This window comes from Brachyistius frenatus, unplaced genomic scaffold (assembly GCF_029030835.1).
Source record: "Brachyistius frenatus isolate BFR_SWC_R1_liver_20210118 unplaced genomic scaffold, ASM2903083v1 Contig_158, whole genome shotgun sequence".
Lineage (NCBI taxonomy): Eukaryota > Metazoa > Chordata > Actinopteri > Embiotocidae > Brachyistius > Brachyistius frenatus.
Window position 1 is genome coordinate 224,027 of NW_027210757.1, and position 21,852 is coordinate 245,878.

A 21,852-nucleotide genomic window follows, 5' to 3' on the forward strand; every position below is an offset into this window, starting at 1 on the left:
CTGATACAGGAGATCATTCCAGATACAGGAGATCATTCCTGATACAGAAGATCATTCCTGATACAGGAGATCATTCCTGATACAGGAGATCATTCCTGATACAGGAGATCATTCCAGATACAGGAGATCATTCCAGATACAGGAGATCATTCCTGATACAGGAGATCATTCCTGATACAGGAGATCATTCCTGATACAGGAGATCATTCCTGATACAGGAGATCATTCCAGATACAGGAGATCATTCCTGATACAGGAGATCATTCCTGATACAGGAGATCATTCCTGATACAGGAGATCATTCCTGATACAGGAGATCATTCCAGATACAGGAGATCATTCCTGATACAGGAGATCATTCCTGATACAGGATATCATTCTTGATACAGGAGATCATTCCTGATACAGGAGATCATTCCTGATACAGAAGATCATTCCAGATACAGGAGATCATTCCTGATACAGGAGATCATTCCAGATACAGGAGATCATTCCTGATACAGGAGATCATTCCTGATACAGGAGATCATTCCAGATACAGGATATCATTGATACAGGAGATCATTCCTGATACAGGAGATCATTCCTGATACAGGAGATCATTCCTGATACAGGAGATCATTCCTGATACAGGAGATCATTCCTGATACAGGAGATCATTCCTGATACAGGATACAGGAGATCATTCGTGATACAGGAGATCATTCCAGATACAGGACATCATTCCTGATACAGGAGATCATTCCAGATACAGGAGATCATTCCTGATACAGGAGATCATTCCAGATACAGGAGATCATTCCTGATACAGGAGATCATTCCTGATACAGGAGATCATTCCTGATACAGGAGATCATTGATACAGGAGATCATTCCAGATACAGGAGATCATTCCAGATACAGGAGATCATTCCTGATACAGGAGATCATTCCTGATACAGGAGATCATTCCTGATACAGGAGATCATTCCTGATACAGGAGATCATTCCAGATACAGGAGATCATTCCTGATACAGGAGATCATTCCTGATACAGGAGATCATTCCTGATACAGGAGATCATTCCTGATACAGGAGATCATTCCAGATACAGGAGATCATTCCAGATACAGGAGATCATTCCTGATACAGGAGATCATTCCTGATACAGGAGATCATTCCTGATACAGGAGATCATTCCTGATACAGGAGATCATTCCTGATACAGAAGATCATTCCTGATACAGGAGATCATTCTTGATACAGGAGATCATTCCTGATACAGGAGATCATTCCAGATACAGGAGATCATTCCAGATACAGGAGATCATTCCTGATACAGGAGATCATTCCAGATACAGGAGATCATTCCTGATACAGGAGATCATTCCTGATACAGGAGATCATTCCTGATACAGGAGATCATTCCTGATACAGGAGATCATTCCAGATACAGGAGATCATTCCTGATACAGGAGATCATTCCAGATACAGGAGATCATTCCTGATACAGGAGATCATTCCAGATACAGGAGATCATTCCTGATACAGGAGATCATTCCTGATACAGGAGATCATTCCAGATACAGGAGATCATTCCAGATACAGAAGATCATTCCTGATACAGGAGATCATTCCTGATACAGGAGATCATTCCTGATACAGGAGATCATTCCAGATACAGGAGATCATTCCTGATACAGGAGATCATTCCTGATACAGGAGATCATTCCTGATACAGGAGATCATTCCTGATACAGGAGATCATTCCTGATACAGGAGATCATTCCTGATACAGGAGATCATTCCTGATACAGGAGATCATTCCTGCCCACTGCAATAAGACTGTACAATAACTCACCTCTGGCAAAATCCATCACAGTACAATAACACTGTTGACTGTGTTTCTTGGTTTGTTTGTATATGTATATATATATATATATATATATACATGTATATAATGTTGACTGTGTTTCTTGGTTTGTTGTATATAATATATATAGATATATAATGTACTGTATATACTGTGCATTTTATATTTATATTTTTTACTGCTATTTACTGCTATTTTATTTTATTGCTTTTCTATTATTCTATTCTATTCAATTATTTTATTCTATTATTTCTATTATTATCTTATTGCTTCTGTATGCTGCTGTAGCGGAAAAAAATTTCCCCTCGGGGATTAATAAAGTAAATACCTCCCTGCCTACCATTTCACCGTCACAGTGCCGACGTCTCGGCTGCAGCCGTCGCTCATCGTCATTTGGATTTGTTTTGCTTTGACTCGATGTTGTCACTCGGTCGTACGATAATCATGTCACGTTTATTTTTGCTTGTTTTTTTTGTTTGTTTGTTTTTTTTTTCATCGGACCCTTTTTCTTAAACCAAATAAAATATATGTCTGAAAAAAACTTATGTTCACCGTTGCTATGAAATCTGTACTTTTATGGTTAGTGTGTGGGCGACTGAAAAGAAACATTAGTCATCTTTCTTTTTCTCTCTTCTAACAGTCGAGACGTCGGTGAAAGTGAACTCCACGCTCGTTAGTTGTAATAACTTAAGTATTTGCTATTTCAAACTAACACGCGTTTAGCAGATTTACTGACTTCATCTTTAATGATGCAGTTTTACTTCCTCCTCCCACCTCCGGTAGTACGATATCCGACGCTGCGGTCTCCCCTTTGCGAACAGTTTGCATTTCCAGGTTGCCGAGCGAGTGGGCGCAAAGGTTGAAAGTTTGCAACACATAAACAGCACATATCAATTATCTGCTTTTTTGTTTTTGCTGCAAAAATGCTGCTTAATATACAGAAAGGAGACTTGCCGTGTTATTTTATGGAGACTCGAGGATAAAGGGAGGCAATTTGTCAGTGACTGAGAAAGAAGCTCGATATTACCGTAAGTGAGCAGGAAGAGTACCGAGATGGGCGTGGGTGGGGGATGGCCTGGTTTTTGGTCCTGTTCTCCGGTATGACAGGAGGGATGACACAGCGTTGTGTATTGTGATTGTTTTTTTTTTTTTTAGCATTACTCAATCCGAAGACCTCAATAGAAGTTTTCAAATCAAAACGTTGAATTTAGCTCCCGTTGAGACTGTTAGCGGGTTCGTTACGAAACCTCCTGCGGGACGTGAATTTATCATGAGCTCTAAGAGCTGCTCAAATGAACGGCGCAGTAGAGATGCACCGGAGTTCACTGCACTGTTCCATCACCCGGTTTGTTACGCGGATTCGATCTCGTTTAAAAAGCAGTGAGAATAACGTGTAGTTGTCGTTTCAATTGGCAAAAGCACTCCTGTATTCTTGGCCTCAAATACAACATCAATGTGCGGTTAATTGAGACCGAGAACATTTTTATTTCTCATCTGGAGTTTTTCTTTAATTCATATAAACAATAGTGTTCAGGTGAACCAACTAGTTCTTCATCACGTGTAAAAAAAAAAAAGAAAGAAAGTGCAGTCTGCAATTTTTTTGTGAATTTCTGTCAGGTTTGATTTTTGGAGCCGGAAATCTAATTCCTGTCCCTGTAAATTGTGACGAAGCACACGCACACACACACACACACACACACACACACACACACACACACACACACACACACACACACTTGTTTTTTTTCAACCAAATGATTGAAAAAAACAAAACAAAAAAACCTGTTCATACGTACTGCTTTTTTTTTTTCACCTGATCTGCTCGTGTTTAAAGGTGATTGGTTGAGGGGTGGAAACGTATTTCCTCAAACAGGTTGGGTGTCAAACGGTGAGGGAGTCAGGTGTGTAACAAACGTCTGAATTAAAAGGCACAAGGAAACTAAGACTTAAAAGACAACCAGCGTCACTTATACAGGAAGCAACAAGTCGTCGTGGCTTTTAACGCCACGGTTACAGAGATTTTCCTTTTAACTGTTATTGGATTGAAAAAAGGAGCAAAAACATCGGAATAAAAACACACTGAACGCATTAAACGTTCAAGAGCTGAAATATATCTGAAAAAGCCCATTGTACAAACTGTGGTAAAAGAAACTCATTAGATTATCCATAAACCGATAACATTACAACACTAATGACTTCAAAGGGGGCCTGACAGACATAATGGCTGCCTCATCCTCCTGTTAACCATCAGCTGTCCCGTGTGAAAGGTGCCATATAGCTCAAGTTTGATTCAAGATGAACAGAAAAAAGGTCTTATATTTGAGACGTTCTCTAAAATAAATACATTTTACACGTAGAGGTCCAGAATAAGAAAAAGCAAACTTACCACTGATGCATCCACCGTCTGCTTCTTCAAGCTACGATGACGGTTATTACTGTCTTTAACTTGTCTTACTGAAAAAGGGGGGCTCGTGAAAACAGGGTGGTGACACATTGTTGACCTTTTAAAGGGTTAATAAAAAAGATCATCTTCGTTTTTTTTTTTTTTTTTTTTACCAGCAGATGTGCTGGCATGCAGTTGTTTTGGAAATTGATCGTTTCATGGGAAGATGAGAAAAGAAAAAAAAAAAAGAAAAGGAAAGAAAGAAAAAAAGCGAGCCGCGGAGCAGTGGGAGTATTGAGCCGGGGCCGTGTGATGCGACTGCTTTTTAACCACAGCGGTGAAGGGGAATCACGCTCAGCTGAGGGGCTGTGGAGATATTAAAGGCCGTGAAACTGCGACTGTGTGCAAAACATCAAACTCCAAATTGGAAAGTTTTGCTCTAAAAATCAGACATCCACCGTTTGAAACACCTACTCGTCCAAATGTAGGTTGCTCCGTGCAAATGAAGCGCCCTCGGGCCTTTCATGCAGCTAATAAAGGGGTGACTGTAGTTAGGTTTTTTTTGTGTTTTTTTTTTGTGGTGGCTTTAATGCTGCACAGCCATTGTGAGAAATAATAATTTAAAAAAAATTGGACGACTATAAATGGACCCAGAACCATTTTAAACTGGTACGTAGTGTTAAATCTGTTAAAACGTTTGCCCGAATGCAACTTTGACAGTGTTTGATAGTGTCCCGCCCCCGGACTGACTCCAAACTGAAATAAATGTTTCCACGGTAACACCCCGTGGGACCAGCCGACAAAAGGGGATCATAATTTGTGGTTTGGTGATGACATTATTGACCGAACGAAGATAAGAGAAACATCTTTTTTTTTCCGTTGGAAATTGACTGCGGTCGCTGTTTTTTTTTTTTTTTCTGTATCGTTACAGTCGTCACAGATTTTTTTTTTTTTCCAGACAAATATCCTGTTGTAACTGTCGAACTCTTCAGAACGGTTTTCTGTGCGAAACGTTAATTTACCCAGAATTCATAGCAAATTAGCCCTAGTTTAGATAATAGAGAGCTGAACCGCTTTGTAAATTTAGACGTGGAACTAAACTCTTAGTTCGATATAAGCTGAAGCCGAAGTCCGTCTATCTGAAGGCGGGCGGCCCGATTTGGGGCCGGCGGTCCAAGTTTGGCTCCTCAACTTCTTTAATTTGCGAAATCTGAAAAAAAATCAGCACACTTCACTGCTTTATTTCAGCTCTCGCCCGGTGCGTGGTGTCCTTTGAACTGCGAGAAGGTGGATGGATTTGAGTCATAGGGGCACACGTGAAGCGAGTGTCTGAAGTGCACCGGCCTTTTGATTTGGCTCATCTGTATCAGTTCCCAGTTTCGGCTCGACAGCTGAACAAAACACGAAGCAATCCGGAGAACTTCCCATATTCTGCCACTTCAATCTGACGCAAAGGGGACGCAGCCGTCTCCACCGAAAACATAAAAGCTGAAACATCTTCACGGCTGTTGAACAGTTGCATGCGGTGCAGAATCTCTGTGAACTCAAACATTTTTCTTGTGGAGACTTGTTTTTTTTTTCATAAACTGGATATCTCACCTCAGGAGAAAAAAAAAAAAAAAAAAAGGTTCATATTTTCCACCTGATGTTCCCTCGCCGTCTAGAACAGGTTATCACGACTTTCACAATCAGTTTGCAAGCATCCTCAAAATAATAGACGGCCGTCTGACGGGTCGGAAAAACACGTCACTGCAGTATCCTGTTTATTTTGCAGAGGTTCGTGTGTTTTGGCCAAAACCAGACTTCCGCCGTTTATTACAATTAATCATCAGGAGCTTCTTTCCTTTAAGACTTTTTAACAGAATATGCAAGTAATATGTAGGCATCCTCTTCAGATGACAGCTCAAAGGGTGAAGTGAGAGTGACTGCAATCGAGTTACTCATCTCCACTTCACGATTTTAATTTCTGTCTACAGTAACATGATTCGGGTTAGTCAACATCCACTTAGTCATATGACTTTCACTGTCTGCGGGACCATCGGTTGGCAGGATGCTCTGCAGCGGTCTCGCAAGTGTACCGAAATCAGCTTCACTGAAATTCTCAAAACTATAGTCTTGTTTTTTTTTTTTTTTTTTTTTTTTAAGGTTAACGAAGAAAGTAACAGACAAAATCGACGTATGATGAAATATATTTATTTGTCTTGCATTGTAGAAAAATCTGCAAAGATAAAAGAGTATGTTAAAATATTTATTTACAAACAGAACTAGTCACAACAACAACAAAAAAGAAAAAGGAAAGAAGCTACTGTAGAAACTGTTTCTGAGAGCGTCGGATGTGAATGTTGGAAAAAAATAAAAAAATAAAAAATAAAAGGTCCAGACTCTTTTAAACAGACTCGGCGGGTTCAGTAAAGATTTGTCTTCTTCATTATCCGCAAGAACTCCTGCTCGTTGACCTCGCCGTCTCCGTCTCGGTCCGCCTCGTCGATCATTTCCTAAAAGGATTTAAAAAAAAAAAAAAACCACGATGACATCAAATGAATCGAGGGCGACAGACTGGAAAAAAGAAAAGTTACCCGTTAATTAATAACCGCCGTCGATGCTATTTTAACATCAAATGTGAGAACATGACCGCGTGAGAGGAACTGAGAGACACGCAGACTTTTTCAGTTGTAAATTTAGCATTTGATGAATCTTCTTACTCAACACAGTTGCGGGGAAATGGCACCTATTATTAGTTCCTGTTGTTATTTGTGTGTCAGAACTGTTGCACGTCTCAGCTTGCGAGTGAAAAACATTTTCCAGCTTCCTACGATGTCTTTTGTGCTGCTGATTGTGAGTGTTTAAATCACCAGTTCGACTCTGCTCGATAATAAATTCTAGAAATCACCCGCCAGGTTGTTTTTTTTTTAATATCTGTAAAAACAGGTCGTACCTCCAGGTGTGCCCGAGTACTGTATGTACACCTGACTGCCAAATACCCTAAAAATACGTGCAACAGAGTTCCTCTTTACGATCAGCAAAAGCAGTCTGAGAAAGAAAGTTTGTAGAAAAATAAAGTTGAATGTTTAGGTCGAGGTTGTCAGGATACCTGCAGCTCTTCGTCCGTGAGGTTTTCACCGAGCTCTTTGGCGACTCTCTTCAGGTTCTTGAAGGAGATCCTCCCCGTGCCGTCGTCGTCAAACAGCCGGAAGGCCTTGATGATTTCTTCTTTGGAGTCCTTTTCGCTCTGTTGAACGTCAGCCGGGACAAACGGCGATTAGTGCCCTCCGTCGTTTCACCAAAACTCTGAACTTCACTGTAATGGTTTTAAAATCAAAACGGTTTCAGGGACGACGTCGCCCGCGGGGCCGCCCCCCCCCCCCCTCGGTCGTTTCTTTACTTACTCACCATTTTCAGCGTCATTATACTGAGAAAGTCATCGAAGTTGATCAACCCCGAGCCCTCTTTATCGATGTCTGCGATCATCTTCTTGATTTCTTCTTTCTTTGGTTCAAAGCCCAGAGCTCTCATGGCGACCTGCGGGGGCGCCAGATGTGACTGATGTGATAATATCAGGGGGGGGGGGGGGTATTTCTCAATCCGTGTACGCCTCATCAACACAAAATGGGTTGTTTTGATGTGAAAGCATGGTTGAAACCAGGGAACCAAACCTTCAGCTCCTTCACGTCGATGGTTCCCGCGCCGTCCGAGTCGAAGAGGTCGAAAGCTTCTCGGATTTCCTGCTTTTGCTCCTCGGTCAGCTCGACTTTTTGAGCGGTCTTCTTCCTCTGGCTGGACGAGGGAGCTGGTTTGCGGTAACTTGAAGCCTGGAGAAACACAACAACAACAACAACAACAACAACATATTTAAACCCGGTAACCCGTCCGTTAACTACCGCGCTAACGAGCTTCCACCGGACCAAACAGAAAAACAAAAACAAGCTTTCAGGGTGAAATAAACCACTTTTAACTGCATAATCCGACCGCATCCTGACAAACGTAACCAAACAAGACACCTCACGCTGGATATTTATGGAAAGATTTACCATTTTAGTGCGATTCAGACCGGGAAAGCTTCAATGTTGTGTTTGATGATCGGATGTCAACAAAGCAGGCAGCAACGGCTGAAGTGTGTTTTTTTTTTTTTTTTTTTTTAATGTTGACTGACAACGGCGACAGCCAATAGAGAGCGCGGAAACACGGCGGCGGAGCGCATTAGCCAATCGCGAGAAAGGATTAGGCGGCGCTGTTACGGTTTCCGCCAATCGTTGAAACGGTTTCTTGTCGCCGAGCAACCAGCAAAACAAAGCGCATGCGCACTTGCTAAATGTTTGAGCATACACAAGCTGGGGGGGGGGGGTATAAAGAGCAACATCATTCAAGCCGTGCGCTGAAATACGTGAAAGGTAATCTACTTTTTTTGGGTGAATATATAAAGTTTGTGTTGCAGCGCCGTCTTTTGGAAGCACGTTGCGTCTTTTCTTTCTTCGGAACCACAGTTATCTCCTGAACACGTTAGCTCGTTAGCTTAGCTTGCAGGTTTTCTTGCAAGTGAGCTGCAGGTTAGTTTGGACACGTGTCGAGCAGCTGTGTCGACGTTGAGCACCCTGCACTTCAAGTGCACTTATAAAAGTCCTGCCTTCAATCCTGACGGTGCACAAGTAATACCAGCTGAATTGACCCTGTCAGAATGTTTTCCTTTTATATTGTTGAATTAAAAAAACAAAAACAAAGCGGCTTTAACATGTTGCATCGTGCCACAGTGTTTTTTATATTATTATTTTTTATAATTGCCTTTAATTTCTGTTGCATTCACCTCAGAAATATAACAGAAGCACCATAAAATACAACAGAGCACCATCAGTTTTTGAAGTCGAGTCGTAGCTTGCCAGCGTCTATACTTACTTACTAATTTATAACAGAATATATATATTTTTTTATTTGGTAAAAAACACGAGCGAACTCAAAACGTTTCTCTCGCAACTCAGGAAACCTGGCGCGATGCCGGACAGCGCGGTTCTCGACCGTCGACAGCACGTCGGGCTGCAGAAGCTCTCGGCGCTGGCGGGAATCTCGCGCTCCTCTCTGGGCCCCGAGAAAAAGTTCAAGTTCGTCCGAGACGAGGCGAGCGGCGAGTCGGCCCTCGCCGGCTCGTGTTTCCGCGTCGTCGAGAGCCTGGAGCTCACCTGCGCCGTGGGCCAGCTGGTCCGCGAGACCGTCCGGGCCCACCACGAGGTCTACCGCACCGGGTCGGGGTGCCTGCTGTTCCTGGCGGGAGCGTGGAGCCGCGCCGCCCTGGACTGCCTCCGCGGGGGGATGTCGGTCGCGAGCGTAATCTCGGCCATGTCCGAAGGGATGGACGCCTGCGTGGACGTTTGCGGGAGGTGCGCCGTTTCGACCGAGGGCCCGGGCGCGTCGGAGGGGCCCGTCGCCGAGGCCCCGCGGGCGGCCGAAGTCGATCGGGAGACTTTAAACGTGAAAGAGCGAAGGAAGGTGAAGCTAAGCCGACATTTTTGTAACTCCGAGTCTGAAGATGTCTCCGAAGCGGCTCGTCGCTCGACGCTCCCGGACGTCGTCGCGCGCGCGGCCCGGGGTTTGAGCCACGGCCGCGACGACGCCATGAAATTAGTCGTCGAAGCCGTTCGAACGCAGTCGCAAACTAACCGGCGAGACGTCGGCTCCTTCACGTTTGACATTGCTGAAGTGGTGACCTGCGTGCTGCCCGGTTTACCGGAGGACCGGGCGTGCGTCGTGCCCGGCCTCGTCGTTCTTCTATCCGACGAACGGGCCTCGGTGGCTCGGCGCCTCGAAGAACAACGGCTGAAGGTCGCGCTCATTAGCGGAGATTTATCGGAAACGTACCGCCACCTCGGCTTCAGCAGGCCGGCGGGTTTACGGCGCGTCCGCGACCGCCCCGGTTTGTCGGGCGGAGAGGACGAATGGACGGAAAAGGTCGCGGGGCTTCTGCTGCACCTGCAGGTGAACCTGCTGCTGGTCGGCGGGCTCGCCTGCGAGAGAGCGACGCGGCGCTGCTGCGGCCACCGGATACTCGTGGTGGAAAAAGTGCCCGCTCCCGTTTTGAGGGCGTTCGCGGCTTCGACCGGCGCCGTCCCGGTGAGCTACGCCTCGCAGTTGACCGAGCGCTGCGTCGGCGCCGGGGCGACGCTCTCGATCCGGAGGGACCTCGGCGGCCGCGGGAGGGAGTCCGTCGCCGCCGCCGCGAGCGTTTCCGCCGGTGACGGCGGCCGGCTGGTCACGGCGATCCTCACGAGCTGCGTCCGCGGCAAGCTGCAGACGCTGGAGGACCAGTTTTGGGCCTGCGCTCATCGTTTGCACCGCGCGCTGAAAGACGGAGCCGTCCTGCCCGGAGCCGGAGGGACGGAAATGCTTTGCGTTCATCGCCTGCAGCGGCGAGCGGAGAATTTGAAGGACGGCTTCCGACAAACCGAAACGGAGACGGCGGCGGACCGCTGCAGGAGCGAGGTGTTGCAGCTCATGGCGGACGGTTTGATAGATTACGTTTCCACCGTGATGGTCAACACGGGGAGGTTTTCAAAAGTCGAAGCCAGGACCGCCGTGAGCCGACGACTGCGGAGCCCCGACGGACATCCCGGCGTCGCCGCCGGCTTCTCGCAACTTTTCCCCGGAGGCGAAGACGAGGACGGCGGCGTTTCCGCGGCGGCGGAAATCTACGATAATCTGAGTGTGAAGCAGGAAGCGTGGAGGAAAGCCTTGGATCTGGTTTTCCTCGTCTTGCAGACCGATGCGGAAATCATCACGGGCGTGGACCAAAAAACTGCTTCCGAACAGGACAATCTGACGTTGTTATGATCTTGGTTTAGTTATTAAGTGAAGGAAAATGTTTATTTAGACTGCAAATGTGTTGTGAAATCTGATCTTTCACGAGTGGGACAAAGCAATGCTTTGTTCAAATCCTCGGCGACCTCTTTTTCTACCACATGGGGGCGACATATTCATTTCAATAGATGTGACAGAATGAGAACCGAATCTTGGAAAACCGACATTAAAGAATGTGTTCAGAATAGTGATGTTTTTAAATAACTTGGTCCTCGTGAAACTTTATTCTCTCAGGAAATTCCTTCAAAATTAAGTTTACTTTTTGGGATTACGAGCCAAGCCTCGTCTCACCTGGCATTATTAGCTGCACGTAACCTTGCACACACACGCCTTGTCTTGGTCCACAGGTCAGCCAGAGGAAAAATTAAAAAAAAAAACAGCACGTCCCAAACCACAATTAGGTTTTCCTCCCTTTCTATAGTGCCAGTTTATTCCCTGTCGCCTTGGTACACTTCCTTCATGATATTTGCCTCCATGTTTTCATTATGTGTCGACAGTCTGGCTCGCACTGTTCAACATTGGACACCGACGCTGGTTGCACGCCAGCTGCGGTGATTTTAATGACTTTTCTGTGTCATAATGGTGGATGGAGAAAGAACGCCTCCAGACAGAGTTCATGTTTTTGGTTTAGTCATATTAGCTCTTGTCCTTTTAAATCAACAACCAACCCTCTGGAGGGAATTTCAGAAACTTTGTTTTGTTGGCATTTCCCCTCCTCGATGATCATTGAAAGGTCACATGGATATTAAAACTAAGCCACTCTGACCGTTGTGGTCGTCACAGCACTTCCGTGCGTGAAGTTCAGCTTTTTTTGGGGCTGAATTTACAATACTTTCAAATGTGAATAAAATACACCCATCAATCGAATACCTTTTAATCAGCCCGAGAAACTGTTAAATATGAATTCAAACTCGGTGGAAAAATCGAGAACTACCCCCGAAACCAATGGCTCACCTGAAAGTGAAGCGCACACTTGGTTATCTCGAGAATTTTCCTGGCACGCTGCTTTGTATTTCAGAGGTGTCAGTGTCAGCGACACGTGAGACCTTCCACTTCCTCTTGAGATCAGAAAGAGCTTCTAGTCTCATTCTAAAAATAGTTCGGTGAATTGAAAAGTTTCTTTTTTTTACAGCGGATCCGTAACGGCGTTGACTCAGGCGTCGCTCGGCGGCGGTGTGGGAGCGAGAGGGCAGGGTGTGATGTGATGTAACAAAACACCCAAAAACAAAAAAAAAAAACTGAGAGGGAAATTTGAAATGGTAAAAGTCTGAGTGACGCATCCGAGAGTTCAGGCTGAGTCCAACTTTTACCGCCTGCTCCGCGGTTCGTTGGCAGAGGTACTGCACAAAGTTATAAATCGTTCAATTTTTAGCTGAGTTGGTCCCGTTTCATTGGAGTATTAATTTGAGGTCATTTCTATGGAGCTCATTTCCTGCCAAAACCTAAAATGCGATATATTTCTGCGATTGTGCTGAAGATTTTCTCTGGCTGTCCTGAGTTGTTTGACTTCCACAGCAGCAGGTGGCGCTGTGAGTCAATAAGATTGTGCCAAAGGTCACATATTTTAGGGAGTTTCTTTTTTGGGATATATATATATATATATATTTTTTTTTTTTTGGTACTTGTAAGACATCATGTATTTGTGTTTGACGCAGGATGTTATAGAAATCGTTGCGTGCGCGGCGCTCTAGTTGCGCTTCACTCGGTAATGCATTTCATTTACTTGCGTCTTACTGGACTGTGGAGTCACAAAAGGCCGCAGTGAAGTCTGGCACTAACAGGTAAGCAGTCACCTTCTCTTTCCACATGATTCTAGATATTATATTTATTTGTGAGCCACAGCATTTTTAGCCCATCCTGCAAAGTCATTGTGAGCGAAGTCTGCATTGTTTTAACCATAAATTTACTTCAAAAGAAGAAGAGATGGTTTTTTTTCAAGGAGCATTTAGACCAATGAACACTTGACATCGCCGAGGCCCATAAATCTAATTATAAAAATGTAATGCGTACGTGCGTGAAATGCGACGCCTCAATTTCAGCCTGGCTCTAATTACAAAGACCTCGACAAGCATTTCACACTCTTTGTAGTCCGCTGGCTGCTTCGTGGAATAGAAATTCTTGGGAAAAAGTATATTTGGGAATTTAGGAACAAGAATTGGCTAAAAAAAAAAAAATATTGTTGCATTGCTGAAATATTTGCAAGTATAATACAGTAAGTAGCATGAAAACCTGAAGCTCTGCGATGGAAAAGGTCAAACGGGCTCCGGACGGCGTACGAGTACTTCTGTTTCGACCCGTGCAGAACTACACGGGCGTGAACGGGTTTCGGTAATGATACTTTACTAGGAAATAACCCGTGAATTCAGCGATAACGTGACGTGGGAGCGTCCAGGTGACCCCTGGGATGCGGGCAACGTTCTCCTTTTAAAAACCGCTCCCTGGTTTCGCCTGCTGTTTTCATCTCCGCCTGCTCACATTGTTGTTTCAGGTGAAAACCACTGAATGGATCACTTAACAAGCTTTTCTGTTCACGTCTCTCTCTTTTTTTTTCTTTCTTTCTTTCTTCCTGCCCCTGAAACAGGCTGGATGAATGAAAACACTGGTTCTGTTCACATGACTGCTGCTGCTCTCTGAAAGGTCCCGGTGCCACAGTCCAAGCTGCACACCCCCCTCCTTCCTCACCCTCCTCTCCCAAACTTCGCCTGGGTTGGTTGGGCAGATCAGCGAGCATTAGTGGGCGTGAGTGTGTGTGTGTGTGTGTGTGGTTGTGGTTGTGTAAGTGTGTGTGTGTGTGTGTGCTGGTGCTCCCAGGGCGCATGCGAACTGAGGCCTAAAGGGGAAAGCCTTGCGCACAGATCTAAGCCAGCTGCCCTGCTTTAAACACTACGCTGCAAGGCGAGAGTGGGAGAGCGAGCGGGAAACCTGCATGCATCTCCCTCCTTCCACCTCCTCCCCCTCCTCCCCCCCCCCCCCAACCTTCCCCACCAGTAAGCAGGAGAAGCAGCTGCCAGCTCTACAAAGCCGAAGATCAGCTGCTACAAGTGTTCGATTTGACGCGTGCTATGAGGTAGGAGCTCGAAGGGAAGTCGGTCTGCTTCAGACTCTCAGGATTCAAGGCGGGGAGTAAGAGGGGGTGGTGGCGGCGGCGGCTCGGTGCCCCTCGAGAGAGGGGCCTGCTGAAGCAACAACAAAAAAACCAAAAACTGACCCCTGAGGTTAAGTCGGAATCAGTTCGTGTGGAGGTCTGCAGAGGGAGGAGGGGACACGCCGAGCAGTTCGGTGGGAGGTGGGAGGCCACGGCGAGGCTCCTGCACTGCTCAAAGAAGGAGACGAAGCAGTTGCCAGGAAGCGGGGAAAAGGAGAAGGAGGAGATGGCCACGGGAGAAATCACAACACTTCCCTCTACACCTGAAGACGGCGGCAGCGGCAGCTTCCCTCCCGGGAGCTTCAAGGACCCCAAAAGGCTGTACTGCAAAAATGGGGGCTTCTTCTTGAGGATAAAGTCGGACGGGGGAGTGGATGGGATCCGGGAGAAAAACGACCCCCACAGTAAGTACTTCCAGTCTTCTTGCCTTTTTTTTTGTTTTTTTTTTTGCATGAGGACACAAAGCTTCCTTATGTTCATTTTTTTTAATATCCTGGAGGAACGATGTGAATTTTCCAGCTCCGTGAGGTTTGTTCTCCACTTATTAACTCCGAGACCAAAGCGTGTTTTGCTTCTGGAAAAGTAAAATAACTTCTGAAGAACACACCTCAAATGTATTCTTCATCACTGGGAACTCTGATAGAAAATGCATGATGGTTTGTAAAACAATTTTTTTTTGGAGTAAATTTAGATCACCATGCTGAGTCACAGGCGTTCACACTGATGTCACCGAAAGCAACACGACGAGGAGTTTAAAAGGCAGAAATGACCCCGAAAAATGTACCGTAGCACCACTTAATCAATATTTAATCGAAGGAGTTTTAGGCCTTTTTGTTTTTGGTTTTTTCTGTCTATTTTTTTAAGTTGGCAGAAACATACTTACTGGGTCATGTACAACTGTGATACCCCTCAGTGTCCCTGATTACTTTTTAAGTTTCACCGGTGAGTCGTGTTAAGTTTTTCCTTTGAAAAAAAACCAACCAAAAACAACAACCACACGCTTGAAAGTGCACTGCCCGAGATCCAGTGTGACATTTGAAGCATGTGTGCCCAAACAAATGCCCGAAGGAAACAGTTCAAGGAGCTATTTTTAGAAGAATTCAATTACCTTTCACTTAAGACGTGTTCGTGAAAACACCCCCCCCCCCCAGAGGTTAAAACCTTTTTGAGTTTAGTTCGTCCCGTTTCTCTGGATATGAGTCATAAAACTGGAATCAGTATTATTATTATTTTTTTTTTGGTATTCTTTTCACCAGAAATACTTTTAAACCGTTATTATGAGCTGAGCTGAGCTTCATGAATGGATCCTTGTGTTGAGACTGTGACAGACCTGCCGGCTCTTCCAAACATACCTGCCAGTCAGAATCGGAAACGTTACCCGATATGTCCAATATGTGCCGATAAACAGCAGACGGGACCCCTCGCCATCACGTTTTTGTTACACATCCAACAACTTTCTGAAGCCTCGACGTTGACGCAAACTTGCATCATCGATCACCCGGGACAGTTGCTGATGAGAGCCGCCGGAGGACACGCCAGAAGATCCTGTATTCACGATCCACGCAGCGAACACCGAATTATACATTCAACGTTTTAGGGAAGAAGAACGTGTCTTTGATGTGTGACGTGAGTCATCCGGGCGGTCATTTTAACTGCAGACAGATGCGTGTCTCTCCGAAAGTCTTTATGTGGATTTATTCTGGGGGATTTTACCTTTACAGAGCCCCCCCCCCACCCCACCCCTCTCCTCCGAGCGGGACCTGATGTTTGTTATAAACCAAGACACAATTTAAAGTAACTGCAACATATCATTCATTTTGATTTGAACCCGTTTTGATTTTCACCTGGATTTTTTTTTCCCATAAAATGACTGTATGATATGAAAGTTGGCCTCCCAGCAAATCACAGACAATTCTCTCTTATCTATTACTTCATGGACCTTTTTTAGCCTCTTTTATACTTTTTGTTTTGGTCTTACAGCAAAATCCAAATCATCATTATGTAACGCGTGTTTGATTTTATACTACTTGCTTTATGGTCATGATTGGCACACACAAACAAAACGGGTGTTATAAAATGCAATTTTAATTTTGTTTACAGTACGTTGGTCCTCTCAATGTTTTTTTTTTCTCTGCTAGCATGTCGCTGTTTTCGGCAAACAATCTCTGACAAACCAACTTTTACTGCCAACTTAAAGAGCTGAAACTAAAGCCTGATATTTCTCTCTAATTTCTCTCTTGATCACGAGTAATTAATGCTAATTTAATACTTTACTAACAATACTTCTGTCTTTGAACAACAACAAAAAAAAACTAAGGTAGAATTTGTTTGCAATCCAAAAAATGTTGTTCCTCGTCCGTTTATTTTTACTTACTAACTTGATTTTTGACGACATTGTGAGAGATTTGATGTCGAAACTGTTTTTTTTACGCTTGCATAAAAAGGCAAAAAAGTACCTTCATGTGTTAAGTGGCTAATTTACATGTTAGCTGTATTATAAAGCAGTCCGACTTTGTGGACTCTGTGTGTGAGGTGCTGCCCCCTAGTGGCCTGAAATCTAGGATTGCAGCTTTAAACACCAGTTATTCACTCTGTGATTTTAATTTTTTTTTTTTTTTTTTTTTTTGCCGTTTGCTTTCAGAACAGTTTCCTTTGATTTGCTCCATAAAACAACTCAACGAATTTGGACTCCCCCAGATTTTCCTCCGACGGTCTTTGTTGTCAAACGTTGAAGCCACCTTCCTCCTGATGCCGGCTCTGCTATGTCCTCTAATAGTGCCAGATATATATATATATCAAATTCAACACTTATATAATTACTAATTCATTGTGATTTAGAGTTTTAATAGAGGATGTTTGTCTTTATGAAACACAGCAGTTCCTCTTTTCCGGCCAAAAATCGAACGACAAAATGCTTTTCTGTCTTTACCGACGTCGGATCGACTCTCGTCTGTTTGTTTGCAGTAAAGCTTCAGCTCCAGGCGACCTCGGTCGGCGAGGTGCTCATCAAAGGGGTTTCTGCCAACCGATATCTGGCGATGAACCGAGACGGGCGGCTGTTCACAGCGGTGAGTGGATCAAAAAGTTACACCGGTTCTCCTCTGTGGAAGATTTAGTGATTCTGTTCAAAATGCCCATATCGAGTATATTTGAAGTACATTTACTGCACTTGTGCAGTGTACTAAAGTACAAATTTGAGGTATCGGAACATTTTTTTATTTCCATTTTATGTAACTTTATACTTCCACTCCACCACATCTCGGAGACAGATAATGTACATTTTACTCCACATTTGATCATTTAAAATCTGAATTTTTGTTTTTATATATGTATATACAGTGGTGTGAAAAAGTGTTTGCCCCCTTCCTGATTTCCAATTTTTTTTGCATGTCTGTTACACTTAAATGTTTCAGATCATCAAACAAATTTAAATATTAGTCAAAGATAACTCAAGTAAACACAAAATGCAGTTTTTAAATGAAGGTTTTTATTATTAAGGGAGAAATCAAATCCAAATCCACATGGCCCTGTGTGAAAAGGTGTTTGCCCCCTCCTGTTAAAACTTAACTTAACTGTGGTTTATCACACCTGAGTTCAATTTCTCTAGCCACACCTGATTACTGACACACCTGTTCTCAATCAAGAAATCACTTCAATAGGACCTGCCTGACAAAGTGAAGTCGACCAAAAGATCCTCAAAAGATAGACATCATGCCGAGATCCAAAGAAATTCAGGAACAAATGAGAAAGAAAGTAATTGAGATCTATCAGTCTGGAAAAGGTTCTAAAGCCATTTCTAAAGCTTTGGGACTCCAGAGAACCACAGTGAGAGCCATTATCCACAAATGGAGAAAACATGGAACAGCGGTGAACCTTCCCAGGAGTGGCCGGCTGACCAAAATTACCCCAAGAGAGCAGCGACGACTCATCCGAGAGGTCACAAAAGACCCCACGACAACATCCAAAGAACTGCAGGCCTCACTTGCCTCAGTTCAGGTCGGTGTTCATGACTCCACCATAAGAAAGAGACTCGGCAAAAATGGCTGCATGGCAGAGCTCCAAGACCAAAACCACCGCTGAGCAAAAAGAACATCAAGGCTTGTCTCATTTTTGCCAGAAAACATCTTGATGATCCCCAAGACTTTTGGGAAAATACTCTGTGGACTGACGAGACAAAAGTTGAACTTTTTGGAAGGTGTGTGTCCCATTACATCTGGCGTAAAAGTAACACCGCATTTAAAAAAAAGAACATCATACCCACAGTAAAATATGGTGGTGGTAGTGTGGTGGTCTGGGGCTGTTTTGCTGCTTCAGGACCTGGAAGACTTGCTGTGATAAATGGAACCATGAATTCTACCGTCTACCAAAACATCCTGAAGGAGAACGTCCGGCCGTCTGTTCATGACCTCAAGCTGAAGCCAACTTGGGTTCTGCAGCAGGACGATGATCCAAAACACACCAGCAAGTCCACCTCTGAATGGATGAAGAAAAACCAAATGAAGACTTTGGAGTGGCCTAGTCAAAGTCCTGACCTGAATCCTATTGAGATGCTGTGGCATGACCTTAAAAAGGAGGTTGGTGCTGGAAAACCCTCCAATGTGGCTGAATTACAACAACTCTGTAAAGATCAGTGGGCCAAAATTCCTCCACAGCTGTAAAAGACTCATTGCAAGTTATAGCAAACGCTTGATTGCAGTTGTTGCTGCTAAGGGTGGCCCAACCAGTTATTAGGTTTAGGGGGGAAACACTTTTTCACACAGGGCCATGTGGTTTTGGATTGTTTTTTTCTCCCTTAATAAAAACCTTCATTTAAAAACTGCATTTTGTGTTTACTTGTGTTATCTTTGACTAATATTTAAATTTGTTTGATGATCTGAAACATTTAAGTGTGACAAACATGCAAAAAAATAAGAAATCAGGAAGGGGCAAACACTTTTTCACACCACTGTATGTAAACTAAATGAATGAATGTTACTTTATGGGTTGAGAAAATTCCCTTACCTCTTAAGATACGTAAACGATTGAAAAACACACTTGGATCATCGTTACAAAGCCAAAAACAGGCTTGATGCATTACTGGAGATTAAACTACCCTGTAAAATTATTAAAATGAGCTCAAACATGAATAACGACAGCCGTGAAATGCACATTAGTGCAGCAGTAAACGTCACAATAATATAATAGATAGGAAACATTATTTACTGCATCGCGGAAACTTTTGCTTTTAGTTAATTCATGTAAATTATTATAAAACTTATTTAAGTAAGGCTTCGAATGCAGAACTTTTAATCCCCGTGGAGTATTTCCAGTGTGGTATTTGTACTTTTACTCCAGTTCAGATCTGAACACTTCTTCCACCTCTGTACGTCTATCATTTCATAATGAAAGAGTTTTTAAAGTACTGGTCCGTAGCGAACAGGCCGAACCGGGCCGAGCCGAGCGGAGCGCTCCGTCTCAAGCAGCGTTTAGTGCTGCCGTGTTTTGGAAACCAAATATTTACCAGCAGCCTGACAAGAAATCCTCCCCGACTAAAATAAAAATAATGAGGTCGATAGCCTATGTGACGGGACGTCCGACGGGAATATTCAAAATGAAAAAGGAGGCCGCAGTTAGTCAGACCCATATCAAAATGAATCTTCATATCTTGGAAAGATGCATCGTCATCAATAAGCTATATGAACTAAAAGTCCAGGGATAAGCAACAGCAAAAAAAAACAAAAAAAACTGTTTAGTGTCCAGACACGTTCTGGTTGTTTTGACTAATTTGGGTCGAAGTGAGACAACTCGCTAGGATCCAATCGGTTAAGCCGCTAGTTGTTCTTTCCATCCTCGAGTCTCGTCTTCTTGAGTTCACGCTGATTCGGCCAAGTCGCCGTGGGCAACGCAGTCAAGACACTCGAGTCGCATTACGACTTCAGTCCAGACCGGTGTCGGAGCAAAAACAAAAACACCAGATGTGAGAAGATGAAGTCTTTTTGGCTTCATGAAAAAGTGACGGTTAACCAGAGATGGTGGGGTTTTTAATTTGTAAAATTGAAGAACTTCGACAGTTCAGGAAAACAGAAACGACAAGAGCCGAGCATCTATTATTACTTCCTTTCTGAACTTTTGCAAAAACAGAACTTCCGAACATCGTTTAATATTTAAACGGGAACTAATAAGATTACCGGCTGCTGTTCGTAGTCGGTGTGAATCATCCCTGACGTCGTGGCTCCCGGCAGCGCTGGAAGAGTTGATGTGGTTTGGTGGTCTGAAAGGCCTCGTAATTGGTAGGAAGCATTTCCTCCTAATGAGAAGCTTCAGCGAGGAGCCGCCACCCGGGGCGTCGCTAGAAAATCGTAAAGAAAACAAACCACCTGTTGGTTAATTCTCTTCATATTACAAAAAATGAAAAGTGAATTAGATCTCGACTGATTCATTCCGGCTCGTGTTAATAACAAATATTGATCAAAAGCCGATACGTACATTTCTTCTGCTTGGGAAGATCTGCACACGTTTGGACTCATTTTTCTATATTTATACGACAAGTTCAGATAAAAAATATTTGATGTGTATTTGAAATAGGAAAGTCAACGGCGGCAACTTCTCTGAATGATCGTCATCTTCTGCCCGCGCTCGGTTGGTCAAATTCAAAGTTTGTCTTTTGATTGGCGGCTTCATTTTGTTCGGATTTCATTGAAGCTGCAAAAATACAGTAAAATACAAAAATGATGTACCTGGTAAGGAATGGTTTCCTTTTTTAAAAAAAAAGGGAGGGGGTTTAATTACCGTCGCACACAAAGCAGAAGTTCCTCTAAACCAACAGTCTCCTTCAAAATAAAGATGGCATTTTATTATGGGGTGTTTTATGAGGTCATTTAATTTATCATACGATTACAGAATTACAAACTCTTGTCTGACAAAACATATCAAACAAATTCAATCCCCCAAAAAAAGAAATCATCCAAACAAAGAACTGCACTTCAAGTAACCGTGTTGATTTTACACCGAAAATCATGGACATAAACAGGATGTGAAAGGTTTGAAGCCTTTTAGAAAACAACTTAGAAGTAAATAACCTAATGGATAACTTGTAAATAAAGTCCTAGTTTCACAGTTTTCTTACATTTCCACAGTTTGTGAGCCGGTTTAGGTTTAATCGGACGGCAGGAAGTCACACGAGCCTCTTTTGTTGTTGTTGTTTTGTAACTAAAAAGACGACAAATTGACTGACGTGTTACTTCTCTGCGTCCGTTTTCTCTCTCCAGAGACGAGCGACCGACGAATGCTACTTCATCGAGCGGCTCGAGAGCAACAACTACAACACCTACCGCTCCAGGAAGTACCCCAACATGTACGTGGCGCTGAAGCGGACCGGCCAGTACAAGTCCGGGAGCAAAACCAGCCCGGGACAGAAGGCCATTCTCTTCCTCCCCATGTCTGCCAAGAGCTAATCCGGGATTCGACCCAAAGATCCTGAAGTCTTCGTTGTAAAACGAGGAGGGAGAAGATGTGAACGGCAATGAAGACGGCGTTGCATCAACGTTGCCCAAAATAGCTGTGATGCTCCTTTTAAGTTTATATTTTATTTTATTTTTTTTTTTAAATCCTGAACACGTCTGCTATCACTCAGCTTTTTAAAAAAAAAAAAAA

At 43.8% G+C, this 21,852-nt stretch overlaps 3 protein-coding genes across 4 annotated transcripts; 2 read left to right on the forward strand and 1 right to left on the reverse strand.

Moving 5' to 3' along the window:
* Positions 1-6,412: 6,412 nt before the first annotated feature.
* Positions 6,413-20,432, reverse strand: cetn4 (centrin 4). 2 transcript variants are annotated; one of them, XM_069716512.1, is made up of 5 exons: positions 20,388-20,432; positions 7,889-8,044; positions 7,626-7,754; positions 7,327-7,464; positions 6,413-6,730 (listed from the first exon to the last, which is right to left on the reverse strand). In XM_069716512.1, exons 1-5 carry the CDS (start codon positions 20,415-20,417, stop codon positions 6,641-6,643), a joined length of 543 nt encoding a protein of 180 aa, XP_069572613.1. In that variant the 5' UTR covers positions 20,418-20,432; the 3' UTR covers positions 6,413-6,640. The 2 variants fall into 2 exon arrangements, with proteins under 2 accessions (XP_069572613.1, XP_069572614.1); XM_069716513.1 differs by lacking the exon at positions 20,388-20,432 and adding an exon at positions 8,264-8,347.
* bbs12 (Bardet-Biedl syndrome 12) lies at positions 8,631-14,205 on the forward strand. Its single transcript, XM_069716502.1, has one exon. The coding sequence runs from the start codon at positions 9,219-9,221 to the stop codon at positions 11,046-11,048; it is 1,830 nt and encodes a 609-aa protein (XP_069572603.1). The 5' UTR covers positions 8,631-9,218; the 3' UTR covers positions 11,049-14,205.
* On the forward strand, positions 13,863-21,832 carry fgf2 (fibroblast growth factor 2). Its single transcript, XM_069716514.1, has 3 exons — positions 13,863-14,624; positions 17,185-17,288; positions 21,468-21,832. Exons 1-3 carry the CDS (start codon positions 14,447-14,449, stop codon positions 21,651-21,653), a joined length of 468 nt encoding a protein of 155 aa, XP_069572615.1. The 5' UTR covers positions 13,863-14,446; the 3' UTR covers positions 21,654-21,832.
* Positions 21,833-21,852: the final 20 nt, after the last annotated feature.

What these genes read in the sequence shown, in the direction of transcription:
- bbs12 (XM_069716502.1), top strand. Translation starts at nt 9,219, where the DNA reads ATGCCGGACAGCGCGGTTCTCGACCGTCGACAGCACGTCGGGCTGCAG.
- fgf2 (XM_069716514.1), top strand. Translation starts at nt 14,447, where the DNA reads ATGGCCACGGGAGAAATCACAACACTTCCCTCTACACCTGAAGACGGC. An exon ending in GGAGAAAAACGACCCCCACA is followed by an intron (nt 14,625 to 17,184) that starts GTAAGTACTTCC and finishes GTTTGTTTGCAG; the next exon opens with TAAAGCTTCAGCTCCAGGCG. An exon ending in ACGGGCGGCTGTTCACAGCG is followed by an intron (nt 17,289 to 21,467) that starts GTGAGTGGATCA and finishes TTCTCTCTCCAG; the next exon opens with AGACGAGCGACCGACGAATG.
- cetn4 (XM_069716512.1), bottom strand. Translation starts at nt 20,417, where the DNA reads ATGATTCACACCGACTACGAACAGCAGCCG. An exon ending in CCGACTACGAACAGCAGCCG is followed by an intron (nt 8,045 to 20,387) that starts GTAATCTTATTA and finishes GTGTTTCTCCAG; the next exon opens with GCTTCAAGTTACCGCAAACC. An exon ending in GTATAATGACGCTGAAAATG is followed by an intron (nt 7,465 to 7,625) that starts GTGAGTAAGTAA and finishes GACGTTCAACAG; the next exon opens with AGCGAAAAGGACTCCAAAGA.